Below are 16,444 nucleotides of genomic sequence, written 5' to 3'. Positions count from 1 at the left end.
AGAGAAGATTCTTGTTGAAGTATGGATGGCCTCTAGGGAGACTCTAGGGTCTCTCCCAATTTTGTGATTTTCTTAGTCTGAATAGATGGATGGATGGATCCATGATCAACAAAAGACCTCAACAATGCAAGATCATTGTATCACCTAGCTGCCCCATAAGTGGATTATATCTATTGATATTTACTGTATTTGAAATTAAAATGTCAGTGTTATTGTGAAAATAGTTTTGACTCTTCAAATCCCACAATAGGGTCTCTGGGATGGCCAGGGGTCCCTGGACCACACTTTTAAAACCGTTGGACTATACAGTCTTTGATACAGTGAAGGATTGTACAATGACAGTGTCTTTGGAGTCGGGAAGCCTGTAGTAAAATCCTGCCTTCGATGCTTACTCTCTGTGAGATCTTTGGTAAGCCACCTAACCTCAGTTTCATCATCCATAAAATGAGAGCATTGAGCTAGATGGCCTCCAATATGCCTTCCAATTCTAGATCTACCATCCTATGGTTCTCCCCAGTCTAATAATCTACAAACCTACTTCTTTCAAACCAGTGCATGAAGCAGATGGCTCCTCCCCTAACATCCATAGTCATGCTCCAGTTGTACTGCTGTGTGGACCTGCCTGCCCATACTGGATCCTGATGCACTGGTTCCTAAGCTCTCTCCAGAAACTGCCCCCTGTTGTTCCCCTGTGTCTAGTACAAACCCTGTATTGCCAACTATTACCTACCTATGGACCACACTCCTGCTCAGAGTTCTGTACAAGTCTTGCAAAGACTTTTAATTTGGTCTGAGTACCCAGACTCTCATCTGAATTGACCTCCCAAATTTACAGTATGCCATATAGGACCTTCCATTTCCTCTTTACAAATCTATGTACCCTTTTTTTACATACTTGTTCTCTCCTACATTAGAACATAAGATCCTTGAAGGCAGAGACTGTTTTTGTCTTTCTCTGTATCTCTAGTGCCTGGCACGTAGTGACTACTTCATATATGCTTGCTGATTGATTCATGGATCAATGGTATCTGCATGTCACCACTTTCCATATTTAATGGACTCACTGTTTGTAACCTGCAAACTATTTTCTGCCTTGCCCTTCTTGCTCTCCCAGTTCCTGCTCCTGGACTCTCTTGCTTTGACCTGTCCACTGCTCTTTCTGCCCCTTGATAACCAAATGTCAATGTCATAGGATACTGGAGACAGTCCATAGATCTAGAGAGCAACTGTGCCTATCTCCCAAGTGGAAAGAAGACAAGTATGTGGCATGTTTCTGTGATATTTTATTGAGTCTAAACTGGGATAAAAATAATCTGAAAATGTCATATAAGGAGTCAAAATCTTGGAAGCCCATTAACAACTTATGTTAATTTAAGAGACTAAAGAAAAGTACAGAAATGGTGCTCATTAGAAGGCTTGGAACTGAAGGGCTAGAGGAGTGTGAAATGTGTGAGATTTTAGACACATTCATGTAAATTGTAATTATCACAGCAGACAAGAGTGGGTGAGACATTGTGTGCCTCCAGTTTGTGATAACCTTCCCTCCTGGGACCACAGGTAGCACTTTTCTTGTGCCTTTTTCATGAACCAAAAATGTATTGATGGATATTATACTAATTAGTGCATGGGTCTTATCAATCTCTACTCCCTAGCCCAAACTTTACTATAAATCTTATAAGAACTACAGGATTGGTGTCATCACATGGTTTGAGACCAGGAAGGGACCACAAAGGTCGTGTTAACACAACCCATGCCTGAATAGGAATCTCTCTATGACATCCCAAACAAATGGCTATCTGGCCTTCCCCTGAAACTCTCCTGTGACAGGGAGTTCATTACGACTGAGACAACCCCTTCCACTTTTAGTCAGTTCTGATAAGTTTTTCCCTACAGGCTTAAAGTGGACTCTCTATAACTTTTACCTCTTACTCCTGGCTCTGTGTGTTGGAACCAAATAGAATAAACCCAATCCTTCCACCACACCACAGCCTTGAAATATTTTGATTAATTATTTGTGTACACCAAGCCTCCTCTTCCACAAGCTAACTAGTCCCTGTTCCTTTGACCCATGTTCCCATGAATGCCCATGGTTTCCAGTGTTCTTACTATGTTGGCTGTCCTCCTTTGGACTTGCTCCAGTTTGTCAATGTCCTTCCTAAAATATGGGACAAAAGGGTGGAAAATAATATTTGGGCTGTCATGAAATCAATAGAACCATTACCTCTCTTGTTCTGGAAATCGGGCTTTTATTATTACAGCCTCAGATCGCTTTTGCTTTCCGTGGTTTTCCCCATCACACTGTGGGCTCATGTTGAGTTTGCAGTCAGCTCTTAGCTATCTCTTTCTGTGCTCTGTACAAAGTAGACTTTCGATAAATGTACTGCATTGAACTGAACTAAATCAACTGGCTTTCCCTTGAGGTTATTCTACATAATGTGACCAAAGAAACAATTCTTTTCAGTAAGTTCAGACAAATACTTGGCATTTCAGTGAATGAAATAACCTCTACATGTTACTGCTTCTACAGGAAGGCTCACTCCAACTTCTAGCTCAGGAATCGGTACTTCTCTGGGAATGGGATTTGTCTCCCACTCCTGGGCTAGTCACAAGAGTGGGAGTGGGATTTCTGAGATTATGGAAGCAGAGGGAGGAGAGTGGGAAGCGGGAAGTTATCTTGGCATAGTCAGCATTCTCCCGGAGGGTCCCAAATATCCCCCACAACTAAGGGAATGGCCAGGCATCCTAGCTATCCACAGAAACATCATGAAAAGGAGAGTGCAGTGATCAAGGGAGATAGGTAAACTACCAGTCAAATTGCTGTTCATATATATGGTATTCATAGGATAGATGGTTACCTATATTTAAGATACACCTGTACAGAAGACCACTAAAATTGTTAACAAGGACACCAGTGCATAGTGATTAGTAACTTGATTGTAAAAAAACAATTTTTAAAACTGTAGACAGAAAGTATAGTGAAACATACATGTATGTCTGTATTACATGTAACACACATGCCAATATTACATGTATTATTTCTGTCCTTTCTAATGACCTATTTTATAACTTCTCTTTTATTCCTACCATTGCGTCATCTCTACAGGATGAAACATGTTGACCTAAACACTTGAACTACTGGGTAACATATACCCTTCAAAAAGTTTCCTCAGAGTATCCTTGACTTCCTTGTTCCTCAAGCTGTAGATGATGGGATTTAACATGGGGGTAACAATACAGAAGAGGACAGAGGCCAGAATGTCCACATCCAGGGAGTAGCCTGAGCTGGGACGGTCATAGTTGAAGTTTATAGTTCCATAGTAGATGACCACCACAGTGAGGTGAGAGGCACAGGTGGAGAAGGCTTTGCCCCGTCCTTGAGCAGACTGGATCTTCAAGATGGCAGAGATAATGAGTATGTAGGACACAGCCATGAACAGGCAGGGGCTCAGACCAAAAGTGGCACTAGATACATAGAGTGCAACCTCATTGATTGAAGTATCTGAGCAGGAGAGCTTCAGGAGTAGAGGGATATCACAGAGAAAATGGCTGATCTGGTTGGGACCACACAAAGTGAGAGATGCTGTGAGCCCTGTGTGTGTCAGAGAATTCACTAACCCACACAACCAGGACCCGGCTGCTAAATATGTACAAACTCTCTTGCTCATGAGGACTGGGTAGCGCAATGGATGGCAAATGGCTACAAACCTATCATAAGCCATAACAGCCAATAGGAAACACTCACAGCCTGCACAGGTAACAAGGAAAAAGATCTGAGAGAGGCAACCTTCATAGGAAACGGTCTTCTTCTCTCGGAAGAAGTTCACCAGAATGATGGGGACAGTGGTGGAGGTGTAGCAGATGTCCAGGAAAGACAAGTTGCTGAGGAAATAATACATAGGGGTGTGAAGAACAGGATTGACTCTAATTGCAACTAATATGAAGGTGTTTCCCAGGATTGTTGTCAAATAAATAACTAAGAACAGCAGAAAAAACAATCCCTGAAGATCAGGGTGGTTTGAAAATCCCAGGAAGATGAATTCCATGACAACTGTTTGGTTTTCCCTTTCTTTGAATTCCTTAATGGCTGAAAAGAAAAGTAGGAGAGACAACAGTTGGACAATAGAAACTGAGACCAAACACAAGATGAAAACTACCCTGACTGTAGCCAAAGTAACAGCAGTTAGAATTGACATTGAGCCCCAGGACTGCACTCATACTTTCTCCTTTCCAGGGGCCCATCTAGACAAAGTCCACAGTGAATAATATGAGACTCTAAGTGCTACACTGGACCTCAGAAGGCATCTGTTCCCCTTATCTGACCAATAATACTGAAGATGCAAATGATTCAATTATAATGAAAAAGAAAAGTTGGAACCATCAAAAGAGAATGATGTGGATGGTTGCCAAGGCAATTCTTCAACCTATTGATATTTTTTAAATGTAGAAATAGACAACCGAAACAAAGGCAAATATATATGTATGTGTATGTGTATATATATATGAATGTCCAAAGAAATTGTGGTATACATGATGAATACAAAGAAGTATAGAAAGACTTACATGAACTGATGCTGAGTGAAGTAAGCACAGCCAAGAAAACAAGATACACAATGCCCACCATAGTGGCAATGAAAGAACAACCATAGTTGGTTGGTTGTTGTCCTTCATTCTTGAAGAAGACCAAAATGACATCACTATATTGGAGTCAAGGCACAGTGTGTCTGACTGTGACTGATCAGACCAATACAAGATCAGATACATGCCATACTTCCGGCATGAATAGTTCATACAAACATTTGGAGAGAAGATGTCTCTAAATTTGTGCATCTTACATTTCTTTTGAGCGACTACAATTCTATTTCACTCATGAAACACAGCACCTTCTTAAATGTAGTCACACTATGCTGGGTGACCATTTGCCAGTGTCTTCCCAGTCACACAATTTAAAAGTTCTTCAGAAAGACCATGCGAATGTCCTTGCCATCACTTCTTCTGACCACTATGTGAGCATTTGTGTTGTGTGAGTTCTCCATAGAATAGTTTTTTAGGCAAATATATATTTGGCATTTGAACACTGTGGCCGGGCCATAAGAGTTGCACTCTTTGCAGTATAGTTTGCATGCATAGTAGATTAGCTCAAGAAAGGACCTGCGTCTTAGTACCTTATCTTGCCAGGTGACCTTCAGAATCTTCCTCAGACAACTCAAATGGAAGTGATTCAATTTCCTGGCATTGTGAAATTGATCTACAATAGTGATAAACTTCTCTTGGGAACCAAATTTTGAGATAATTTTCCACAAACTTTCACAACAGACAATATCAGAGGCCTTGGTCAGATCAACAAACATTGCATACAGAGCTCTGTTCTATTGTTTGCATTTCTTCTGGAGTTGTTTGGCAGAAAACATCATATTGACCATTCCTTGGCCCTTCTGAAGTCACATTCCCTCTCAGGTAGATGACTATCTTCCAGGTGGGGAACCAGCCTATTAAGGAAGACTCTGGCAAGAATTTTGCCAACAATTACTGAGAGAGAGAAACACACGCACCCCTCCATGATTGTAATGGAACAGTCTCTTTCTTAACCTTTACAGCGATGTATCCTTGAACTTTGGGGTGATAACCTCCTCTTGTCACATAACCTGGAAAATTTCAGTCAGATTTTGTATGAACAGTGGACCCTCTCCCTTCTAAATCTCAGCTGGAATAGAATCAGCAGCAGGAACTTTGCCACATGAGAGGAACCTAATGGCATTCAAAACCTCTTATTTGGGGGCAGCTAGGTGGCACAGTGGATAAAGCACCGGCCCTGGATTCAGGAGTTCCTGAGTTCAAATCTGGCCTCAGACACTTGACACTTACTAGCTGTGTGACCTTGGGCAAGTCACTTAACCCCCACTGCCCCGCAAAAATGAACAAACAAAAAAACAAAAAAACCTCTTCTTCAGTTGGAAATACAGTTAGAGAGGGATTGATTTCAACCTGAGGTATACAATCTGTAGTTTCAGCATTGATTAATAATGGTCTTTTGAGAATGCGATAGAAGTGTTTAGCTATCTCTCCAGGATCATATCCTCATTACTAATCAAAGCGGTTCCATCAGCACTGAGTAGTTGAGATGTACCTTTGGTCTTTGGCCCATAAATAGTCTTCAGGGCATCATAAAAGCACTTTGGATTATTACTGTCAGTATAAAACTAAGTTTCATCTGCCTTCTTCCTCAGCCAAGAATCCTGAAACTCTCTGAGCTTCCCTTACACTTTACTTTTGATGAGGTTAAACACTGCTTTCTTAGAGATGGATGAAGTATCCTACTGGTAAACCCTGTAGAGCTCTCATTTTTCCATTTAGCAGTTGCTGAATTTCCCCATCATTTTTGTCAAAGCAATCTTGATGTTTGAGAATGTTCTGGACCATATGAGTAAATGTAGTACTGTACACCAAATCTCTTAAAGCTCTTTTTTCTGCTCCACCATGGCCACCCAATGGATTCATTCAACTTTTCTTCTAAGTCAGCAATGAACTTTTCCTGCTCAGAGAAGCCTTCTAATATATTGACATTAAATCTTTTGGTAGTCTTGCCTTTGAGCCTCTGCTTTTCTTGAATGAGAATATTTAGTTGGAGAGGATAAGTCTATGATCAGTCAAGCACTTTGCACTACACATCACCTTCGTAACTGTCATATCTTGTTTTTTCTCCTTACAATGACAAAGTCTATTAAATGCCAATGTTTGCTATGAGGACGAATTCATGAAGTTTTATTGTGTTTAAATAAATGAAAGAGTGTTGGTGATGAGAAGGTCATGAGACACAATTCTTCAGTAGTAACTAATCATTGCTGTTGCTGTTTCTGACTCCATTCCTCCCAAGAACTCCTTGCCATGTCTGATAGTCTGTGTATACTCTTTTTTTGTTTTGTTTTGTTTTGTTTATGGGGCAACAGGGGTTAAGTGACTTGCCCAGGGTCATGCAGCTAGTAAGTGTCAAGTGTCTGAGGCTGGATTTGAACTCAGGTCCTCCTGAATCCAGGGCCAGTGTTTTATCCACTGTGCCACCTAGCTGCCCCAACTAGATTAGTTTTCATTGCAAAACCTACTCCACCTTCATGGTGTTCCCCTTGACAATAGCCACTCCATAGAAACATGTATCCAGCTGCAACTTCACCAAGCTGGCCTTCATTTGTTTCACTCAGGGCTGCTATTTGGATCCAATACTTACTGAGTTCTCTTGTAGCAAGATCAGTTCTTCTTTCAGGTCTACTGGATTTTGTGTTCTCCATAAGTGGGTGCACATTCTATGTGTAGATGATGAGTAGAATCATCTGTACAGAAGTTTTTGTACATTTTTTACATGTGCAGGGTGGGATCCCCATCTGCCATGGTAAACAGGCCAGGTTTGGGTGAAGCAGAAAATTTTTAGGATACCTTTTCTGGCCCCTTCCTCACACCAGGAGGTTAGCAATGTGGTTCTTCCAAAAGGCTACCCAAACAACCAGGGGGCTGTGGGATCTCACGCTACTTCCGAAAAAGATGGCCCTATGGCTTGGGTTGCCTGGGGGCAGGGTTGTGACTAAAGGTCCCAATGTATCCACACCTGCTGTTTGGTCACTTGCTCGTTACCACAGGACTTTGAGGTAGGTAAAAAAAGGTAAAATGATATGGGTGGTATCTTTTCATTTGTGCATAAATTGGATTTGAGTGAGGCAGAGTTGCTGAAATTGTTGGCTTCATTCTCTCTTCCAATCATCAAAGTCCAATGGCAAGACAAAGTCAAGATGACTGATAATGGATTGGGATGCAGTAGATGACCATGGCATCTTCATTGTCTAACCAAGCTTTAGGCACTCCATGGCACCTGCTTCAGCTGCCTTCATGGCTATTGGAACAAATTGTTCTCAGCCTTCCATTCCACTGGGGGAAGTCTCCATATCCTTGGGGTAGGCACCCTCCCTCACTCTTTGAAAGGTTTAAGATGCCTTGTTTCCCTTCAGCCTGGCTTAGTCCATCTGCCCAAAGAGCTTACCAGGGTGTGGCCACTAGGTATGCTATAGCTTCTTGGGCCACAGATGAGAGTTGGGAGTTATAAGATGGATTCCAAAGATAGATGAGCAACCCTGAAAAGGGCATGACAGCCCTCACACAAGATGTACTAGTCTTCCCTAAGTATATCATACACCCAATAACAAAAAATTGAAATTGAATGCTATGAAATTATGACAACCAAACTTCACCCCCAAAATAGATATGAGAAATCAACTCCTTTGCAGAACTGGGAGTCCATGGACATGAAATAATGCACTGAATATCAGGGGTTTTCAGTTTATTAATTGGTTTGTTTGAATTTTTTCTCTACCTTTTTTAGAATTCTCTATTATAAGGAGTGTTATATACTATAAAAAGTGGCTATCTGGAAGGGGTTAAAGAGAGGGCTACATGAGGAAATAGTGATGTGAAAGCAAAAAATATCAATAGAATCTATTCTTTTTTGTTGGTTTTTGTTTTTGTTTTTTAGTGAGGCAATTGGGGTTAAGTGACTTGCCCAGGGTCACACAGCTAATATGTGTCAAGTGTCTGAGGCCGAATTTGAACTCAGGTCCTCCTGAATCCAGGGCCAGTGCTCTATCCACTGCGCCACCTAGCTGCCTCAATAGAACCTATTCTTTAAACAAGGTCAAGAATAAAGTATTCATAATGTGCTCAAACTGGTATGGAAAATTAAGGAAAATACATTTTTCAGGCTACCTTTGGGAAATGAGGGGCATCAGAGAAGAGATTCACAACTGTATGAAACAACTTTAAGAGATTGTAGAAAGAAAGAAGGCAGAGATACTGAGCTCCTTTTGCTTTTCTCTTTGCCAAGGAGAAAGATCTTTAGACTGGAAAGGATGGAATAAAAATGGTTAATAACAGCTGATTACTGCAACCCAAACTTCAGACAGATCTTTCAGAATTGTTAGAGAAGGCTAACCTGTGTCCATTGTTCAGATTAGATCATCCACTGCTGGGAACAAATTTGTCTTCATCCCATCTGGATCTGAAATGAGAGTCCAAGAGATCAAGAAAAGATGCTTAGGAAGGCACTGATGTCCTGCCTCATTCATGGAGCAGGACAGAAGCTGTGCTGTGAATATGGCATGGGAATAGAGAAATATGAGAACTGACACGTTAGGTATGATCCACGGTCTCCCACACACAGCACTCAGTTGCCAACAGAGTACTTAATGGTAATGCCACTGTAGAGCCTTTTTTGTCAACTGGGAGTTCAATTTTAGAGTTAGGCCTGCATGTTTTCCCTCACTTCTGCCCCATAGAATTCTCTTTCTTCAGGACCCAGTTCAAGAACCACCTTGTACATGAAGGCTCTCCTGATCACCCCCAACTCCTAACTGCTTTGAATTTAACTACTTTGCATTTATGCGTATTCATTATCTTTATATTTATCATACATACATATATATATATATATATATATATATATATATATATATATATATATATATATATATATATATATATATATATACACACACCCTAGCACAGTGCCTGACACTTAATAACTGTTTATTCATTGATTGCTTGGTTAACTAAATCTCAGCTACATCTGAGTATCAGAGGGGTAATAGTCCCTCTCTGCTCTGCCCTGGTGAGACATCCAATATATTTTGCTCAGTGCTGGGCCCCAGATTTTAGAAAGGATCACTGGAACATTGATTTGGACCTGGAAAGGACCTTAGAGATCAGCCAGTCTAATCCCCTCATTTTATCCATAAGGAAGTGAAGCCTAAAGCAGTGAAATGACAACAACAACAACAACAATAAGCATTTACACTGTGCTTTAATGTCTCATTTTATCCTCAAAATAGTGCCTTGAAATAGGTGCTATTATTATCTTTCCCATTTTATAGATAAGGAAACAGGCAAGCAGAGGTTAAGTGATTTGCCCAGTGTCACACAGCTAGTATATATTTGCCTAGGGTAGGATTGGAACTCAAGTCTTCCTGACTCCAAGTCTAAGATGCTCTGAGTGGCTCTACATAGATAACCTCTAGATATGATTTGACCAAGGTTACCCATTGGTGACAGAGACGAGATTCAAACCCAGACCCTGATTCAAGAGTCTGCTCTACCATGTTCCTTCTGAAGCTCATTCAAAGGAAAAGGACTAGTGAGGTCAATTTGAAATCTTGCCAAATGGGAACTGTGTGAAGGAACCAGACATCTTTAGCCCAAAGGAGGAAACATGGCATCTGTCTTCCAATAATGTATCTGAAGGGTTAGCATGCAGAAGACTTGTTCTTCTTGGCTCTGCAGAATGGATTTTATCATTTGGGTGAAACTTCCAGGAAGGCAGATTTCTGCTCAGTCAGGAAATCAAAAAGAAGGACTTCAAAGTACAACAGAATGCACTGGGGGACAGCCAGTTCCTTGGCACTAGAGATCTCCCAGCAGAGACAAGATGAACCCCCTTGGCAAGGATGGCAGAGACAGGATTCAGACTTTAGGTAGAGGGGGATGGGGGATCCCTTTCAATTCTATATTTCTATGACTCATCATTGATTGCAGCTTTTAGAAACTTAAAATATTTCATAAAGTACATCATTCAAACCTATTTACCCAACAGCTGGATTAAGTAGGATTGAAAGATCATAGACCCAGCTATCTGAGGACCAGGGTTTAATCAAATCCTACCCCTGACCCTTCCAACCTGTGTGACCTTGGACAATTCACTTACATTCCCTGGGATTCAGTTTCCTCATATGTAAAATAAGGGGTTTGAACCAGATGGCCTCTGAGGTTCCTTTCAGCTCAAGGCTATTATCCAATAATACTACCAACCAGGTATGCATTCTGTTGGGTGAGATCAACTTTCAGACAATCTACTTTCTGCTGTAGGAGTTCAGGGGCATCTATGTGATACAGCAGAGGGAGTGCTGGACTTAGAGTCAACAAGACTTGAATTTAAATCATGCTTCAGAGTCTCTGATGTGTGATCCTGGGCAAGTCACTTCACTTCTCCCTGCCTTGATTTTTCATCTGTAAAATTGGGACAATAATATCTGCCTCACAGGGTTGTCGTATGGAGCAAATGAGATGAAATTTGTAAAAAGATGTGCTATATAAATTTATTTAATTTATATATAAATTTAAGCTACATATAAATAGATAGCTTAAAGAGCTATATAATGCCAGCTATTATAGATTTAGTTTTTTTAGGAGCAAAGGATCCCAGACTAGCTCCTTCCAAAATTTTGTCAATCCCACTCCCCTCTAGATCCATTCCTACCTGGGTTATCTGAGTCCCCTGGAACTCAACTCCTTTGTCAACAAACTCTCCTACTTCTTCCCATTTTTCCAACCGAAATTCCTTCCCTCTCCTTTCTTTACCCAAAGCTTGGTTCTCATCTGAAGAGACTACATTCCTTATACTACTCTCCATTAGAGGCCATTCCCCCCTTCCAGACTCACATAGGTTTGCCTCTATTACTTTCATTCCATTCCTCTGCCTCAATCTTAGTGATTTTCCATCTATGTAAGTGCATGTGTCTAGGCAACGCTGGTACATGGTGGAAAAAGGAATGAACTGGAGGTAAGAGAGCTGGGTTTGAAGCCTACCTCTGACACTTAGTATTTGTATGGCCATGGGCATGGCACTTAATTTCAATGAACCTCCATTTTCTTGTTAAAAAAGGAGTATAATGAACCCCATAGCACCTAGCTCGCTGGATTTTTTTGTGATCCAGATCTGTGACTTCATCAGTTAAGAGAATTCCCAGTATGGGAACTACCTTCACCAATGAAACTGAGAAATTTATTTGTAATTTTCAGTCTTAAAGAGTCATCTGGGGGCAGCTAGGTGGTGCAGTGAATAGAGCACCGGCCCTGGAGTCAGGAGGACTTGAGTTTGGGTCTGGCCTCAGATACTTGGCAATTGCTAGCTGTGTGACCACGGGCAAGTCACTTAACCTCAATTGCCTCACCAAAAAAAAAAAAAGTCATCTGGAACAATGGGAGGTTAATTCACTTGCCCGTGGTCACAGCCCATATGTGTCAGGGACAAGACTGGAATCCAGGTCTTCCTGACTCTAAGGCACATCCTCCATCTCCTAGTATGAGCCAGGCTGCCTCTTACCTAGAGCTGTTATGAGGATCACATGAGATAAGCAAAGTACTTCATAATCTCTATATAAATAAATGGTTACCACACCACTCACTTCATGGTTGCTGACTTCTGTCAGTCTCCAGAACATCTCCTGATTTTTCTATGACTTAAATAACTGACTCATGGGCTTTGTCTCCATCTTCTCCCCTCCCACCATCCTGGGGGTTTCAGCATTCTTATCAATGATGCCTATGTGAAACTGACTTTAATTCCATACCCTCTCTTTAGGCACAGACCACTGGGGTCTCACACAAGTCATGCATTTTTATTGCATCTGCCACCTGTAGCTTTGAAATTCTACTCTATGCCTACTTTCTCCTACCTTTCCATCTCTGCCACTCCCATTTAACATGCTCTTCAGCCTTATGGTAATTACTAGTTCCCTGACCCAGCCTTATTTTCCCAGTCCATTCAATTCAAGAAACATTCATTGCAGGGGTGGCTAGGTGGCTAGGTGGCGCAGTGGATAAAGCACCAGCCCTGGATTCAGGAGTACCTGAGTTCAAATCCGGCCTCAGACACTTAACACTTACAAGCTGTGTGACCCTGGGCAAGTCACTTAACCCCAATTGCCTCACTAAAAAAACCAACCAAACAAAAAAAAGAAACATTCATTCAGTACTTACTATATGGTTATACCACTGTTCTAGGCACTGGGAATACAGAAGCAAAAACCAAACAGTCCTTCCTCTTGGAGAGCTTACTTCTACTTAGGTTCTTATATTTTACAGTTCATTTTATGACCTTTGGCTTTGTTTGCCTACACAACATATAATTATTGATTAGTTAATTAAATATAATAAGGAATAGCCCATTCTCACATTTGTGAGTTCTTTCAATAACCATTTTGAGGAAGGGTACAGATCAGTCATCCTTCATTCTCCTCATGGATTTTGGCTCCATTTTCCTCAGTGGGTATTTCCCCCTTTCCCTTTTCAGCTATGCTTTTATGGATTTTCTTCCTCCATTAGAATGTTAGTTTCTTGAGAGCAGGGAATGTAATTTTTTCCATTTATTTATTTATCTGTTTGTTTGTTTAGGTGAGGCAATTGGGGTTAAGTGACTTGCCCAGGGTCACACAGCTAGTAAGTGTTAAGTGTCTGAGGCCAGATTTGAACTCAGGTCCTCCTGACTTCAGGGCCAGTGCTTTATCCACTGCACCACCTAGCTGCCCCTTTTCCCTTTATTTATGTTGCTATTTTGTAGCACCGTGTATCACATAGTAAATGCTTAATAAATACTTGTTGACCATTGACTGACTGAATTGACTATACCAAACCTGTGAATCTTTATGCCTATGTGACCCTCCTTTCACCTACCTCAGTCCCCATTTGATTTGTCTGCTCTTTCTCCAGAGCCTCTGAGTATCAATGTAAACAAAATAATGAAACCCAACTAACTTCACTTCTTGTTGTACAACCTAATCTCAAAGAAGTATCACAAGGTAGATGGAGGGAAGAGCTTGGATTCCGGGACTCTGGATGGTTGTTTTTGCAAGCACAGAATAGAAACTACCATGCCTTGTTGTGGGGAGGGTCATGGATAGATCATTGGTGGGATAAAAGAAGGTGGGGTACCTCCCCAATGTCAGTTTGTTGGAGCTGCCTAACAGTATAAGACATTTCTTTATGTTTCCATAGAATTCTATAATTTAAAGTGGCCTCATCATCCTTGACCTCTTTGTTCCTTTTGACAACCAATCAAAAAACATTTATCAAGTGTTTTCTATGTGCCAGGCATTGTGCTAAGCAAAGGGGATAAAAATAAAGGAAAATGCAACCCCTGCCTTCAAAAAGTATACATTCTAATGAAGGAGACATTTATAAATAGGTTAAAATGAGATCTATGGAGGGTATAGAGGAAGGGAAGACATTAATAGCTAGGGGACAGGACCAAGAAAAGCCTCCTGTATAAAGTGGGATTTGAGCTGAGTCTTAAAGGAATCCAGGGAAACTAGGAGGCAGAGGTGAGGGGGCAGAGTATTCCAGACATGGAGATCAGTCAGCACCAAGGTATGGAGACTGGAGATGATGTGATGTGTCTGAGGAAGTGCAAGTCACTGAATCTTAGCACATGTGGAAGGGAGAAAAGGGTAAAGAGACTGGAAAGAGAGGAAGAGGCCAGATTATGAAGAATTTTAAATGCCAAGCAGAAAAATTTCTATTTGACCATAGTGGATCACTCCATTTGACTGGTTACTCTCTCCTCCATGCCACCATACTCTTCCTGGTCCTTCCATTTCTCTAATCACTTCTTTATCCTTTGAAGACTTCCAAGTTCTTCTTCCAGACTTCTCATTGTGAGTATTCCTTAAGTGTTAGTCTTTGGCCTAATTAACTTTCTCTATACTCTTTCCCTTAGCAGTATCTCCTCTGTGGTTTCAATTACAGTGTCCATATAGATGACTCCTACATCTCTACCTGCAGCCCTGACAACCTTTCTGAGCTCAAGATTCACATCGCCATCTGTGTCTAAGATACTGCACTGGTACCTCAAATACAGCACACTCAAAAATAAGCATATCCTGAGCCACAGAGAGGAGATGTGAGAAGGCAGCTCCCACCATGTATTTCCAGAGATTGGAGACTATTTGGTATGGAACATTGAACATATCTGTCTTTCTTAATATATATATTTGTTAGTTTTGCCAAACTGATTCCCCTTCTCTTTCGTTATTCTTAGTTATAAGATATTGCCCTCAGGGGTAGAGGGAATGGGAAATGTGGGTTATGGAGTAAAAACAAAAGTGATCAATAAATTTTTTAAATCACCTTATTGTCTTTCTCCCTAAACTTATTCTCCCTTTTTCTTTTAATATTTCTGCCTGTGACATCAATGTATAAATTCATACTTGTTACATTCAGAAAGGGGAAAGTACTTGTCAAAGATGGCTTTTAGCTGTCTGTAGTAATTTATTTGTGTCTTCACCTATGCACCTATATTATAAAGGAGTCATAGATTCCAAACCATATAGGACCTCAGAGATCATTTAGTCTAACCCCATCCTATTAGAGATGAGAAAACCCCAGGCTGGAGAGGATGAATACGTTGTCTAAACCCACACATCACTGCTCTTTTCATTGAACTATGCTTCCCTCCCTAAAGTATCATTAGCTCTACTTTGAAGATGAGGACTTGGAGGCTCAAGAAAGTCATATGATTTGGCCATGATCCCATACCTACTCATCAAGGCAAGACTCACACTTGGATTTATATTCACTGTGCCACAATGTTTCTCTGGTAATCAGTGGAGGAGCAACAGTTGAGTTATCATCTTCATGAAGGTGACTCCCATATCTCTATATTCAGCCCTATGCTCTGCTGAGCCCTAGTCTCACATCACCAAATACCTTTTGCTGATCTTCAACTGGATGTCCTGAAGTCATCTCAAACTCAATATACCCCCCAAAGGAGCTCATCTTTCCTTCTAGATCCATCCCACTTTCAAACTTACCTATTTCTAATGCCTTCACATATCCATCCCCTTCTCACCACAACATTCCATCTCTTGTCTCCCTGTCTTGGCCAAGGTCTAGAATGTATTCCCTCCTCACTTCTGGCTCTCAGAATCCCTAAACTTCATTCTAAACTCAGTTCAGCCCCGCCCTCCCCTCCCTCGCCCCGGTACTGGAAGGATGATGAAGTTAGGAAGATGAATAGAGTTGTGGGGAAAAGAAGGAAACAAGCATTCATTAAGTACCTGCTTAATTAAGTACCTACTTAGCACTGTGTGAAGTGATACCCCTTTGAGTAAGGTTCTGTTATTATCATCCCTGTTTTATGGATGAGAATATCTTCCTGGCTCCAAGTTTGGCATTCTGTCTATTAGGTGCCATCCATCTGCCTCAACCTAGCTGTTTTAGGATGACTGAGGAAGCTGATTCAGATTCTAGCTCCTGTTCTGCCATTCATTAACATGGGATCTCAAGCAAATCATCTTCACCCCTTGGAGCTATTTCCTCATTTAGGAAATGAGGAAGAAATTGACATATGGATGATTTCTAAGGCTCCTTCAAGGTCTAATAGTTCTGATTCTTTGATGTGTTTTTTCTAGGTCAAGTTCTCTTTCTGAAAGGTCATCCCTGGGCTCTACATTGTCTTCTAGGGACATAAATTGCCACCTTTTCTTTTCAGGAGGTCAGGGAAGCAGTGGGGTGTCTCCATTAACATCCTTGTCCATGAGGGACCAGAATGAGAGAGAGATGGTTTCATGCTCAGCTCTCAGTGAGAGTCGATTTATGGAAGCAGACTATGGGACATGGAATAAGCATCCTCCATATTTAA

General features: G+C 41.1%; 1 protein-coding gene across 1 annotated transcript; it reads right to left on the bottom strand.

The window, feature by feature from the left end:
• Positions 1 to 3,119: 3,119 nt before the first annotated feature.
• On the bottom strand, positions 3,120 to 7,874 carry LOC122755233 (olfactory receptor 5V1-like). The gene is made up of 2 exons (XM_044003556.1): positions 7,832 to 7,874; positions 3,120 to 4,084 (listed from the first exon to the last, which is right to left on the bottom strand). The coding sequence occupies exons 1-2, from the start codon at positions 7,872 to 7,874 to the stop codon at positions 3,120 to 3,122; spliced, it is 1,008 nt and encodes a 335-aa protein (XP_043859491.1).
• Positions 7,875 to 16,444: the final 8,570 nt, after the last annotated feature.

The sequence above is a fragment of the Dromiciops gliroides genome, chromosome 4 (assembly GCF_019393635.1).
Source record: "Dromiciops gliroides isolate mDroGli1 chromosome 4, mDroGli1.pri, whole genome shotgun sequence".
Taxonomy (NCBI): Eukaryota; Metazoa; Chordata; class Mammalia; order Microbiotheria; family Microbiotheriidae; genus Dromiciops; species Dromiciops gliroides.
The sequence above is the reverse complement of the archived record's forward strand: the minus strand, read 5'-3'. Positions and strand labels throughout refer to the sequence as shown.

Excerpts from the sequence above, each read along its gene's own strand:
- LOC122755233 (XM_044003556.1), bottom strand. The coding sequence starts at position 7,874 with ATGAAGGCAGCTGAAGCAGGTGCCATGGAGTGCCTAAAGCTTG. Across the intron at positions 4,085-7,831 it reads CATGGAGTGCCTAAAGCTTG|CCATTAAGGAATTCAAAGAA; the intron begins GTTAGACAATGA and ends TTTTCTTTTCAG.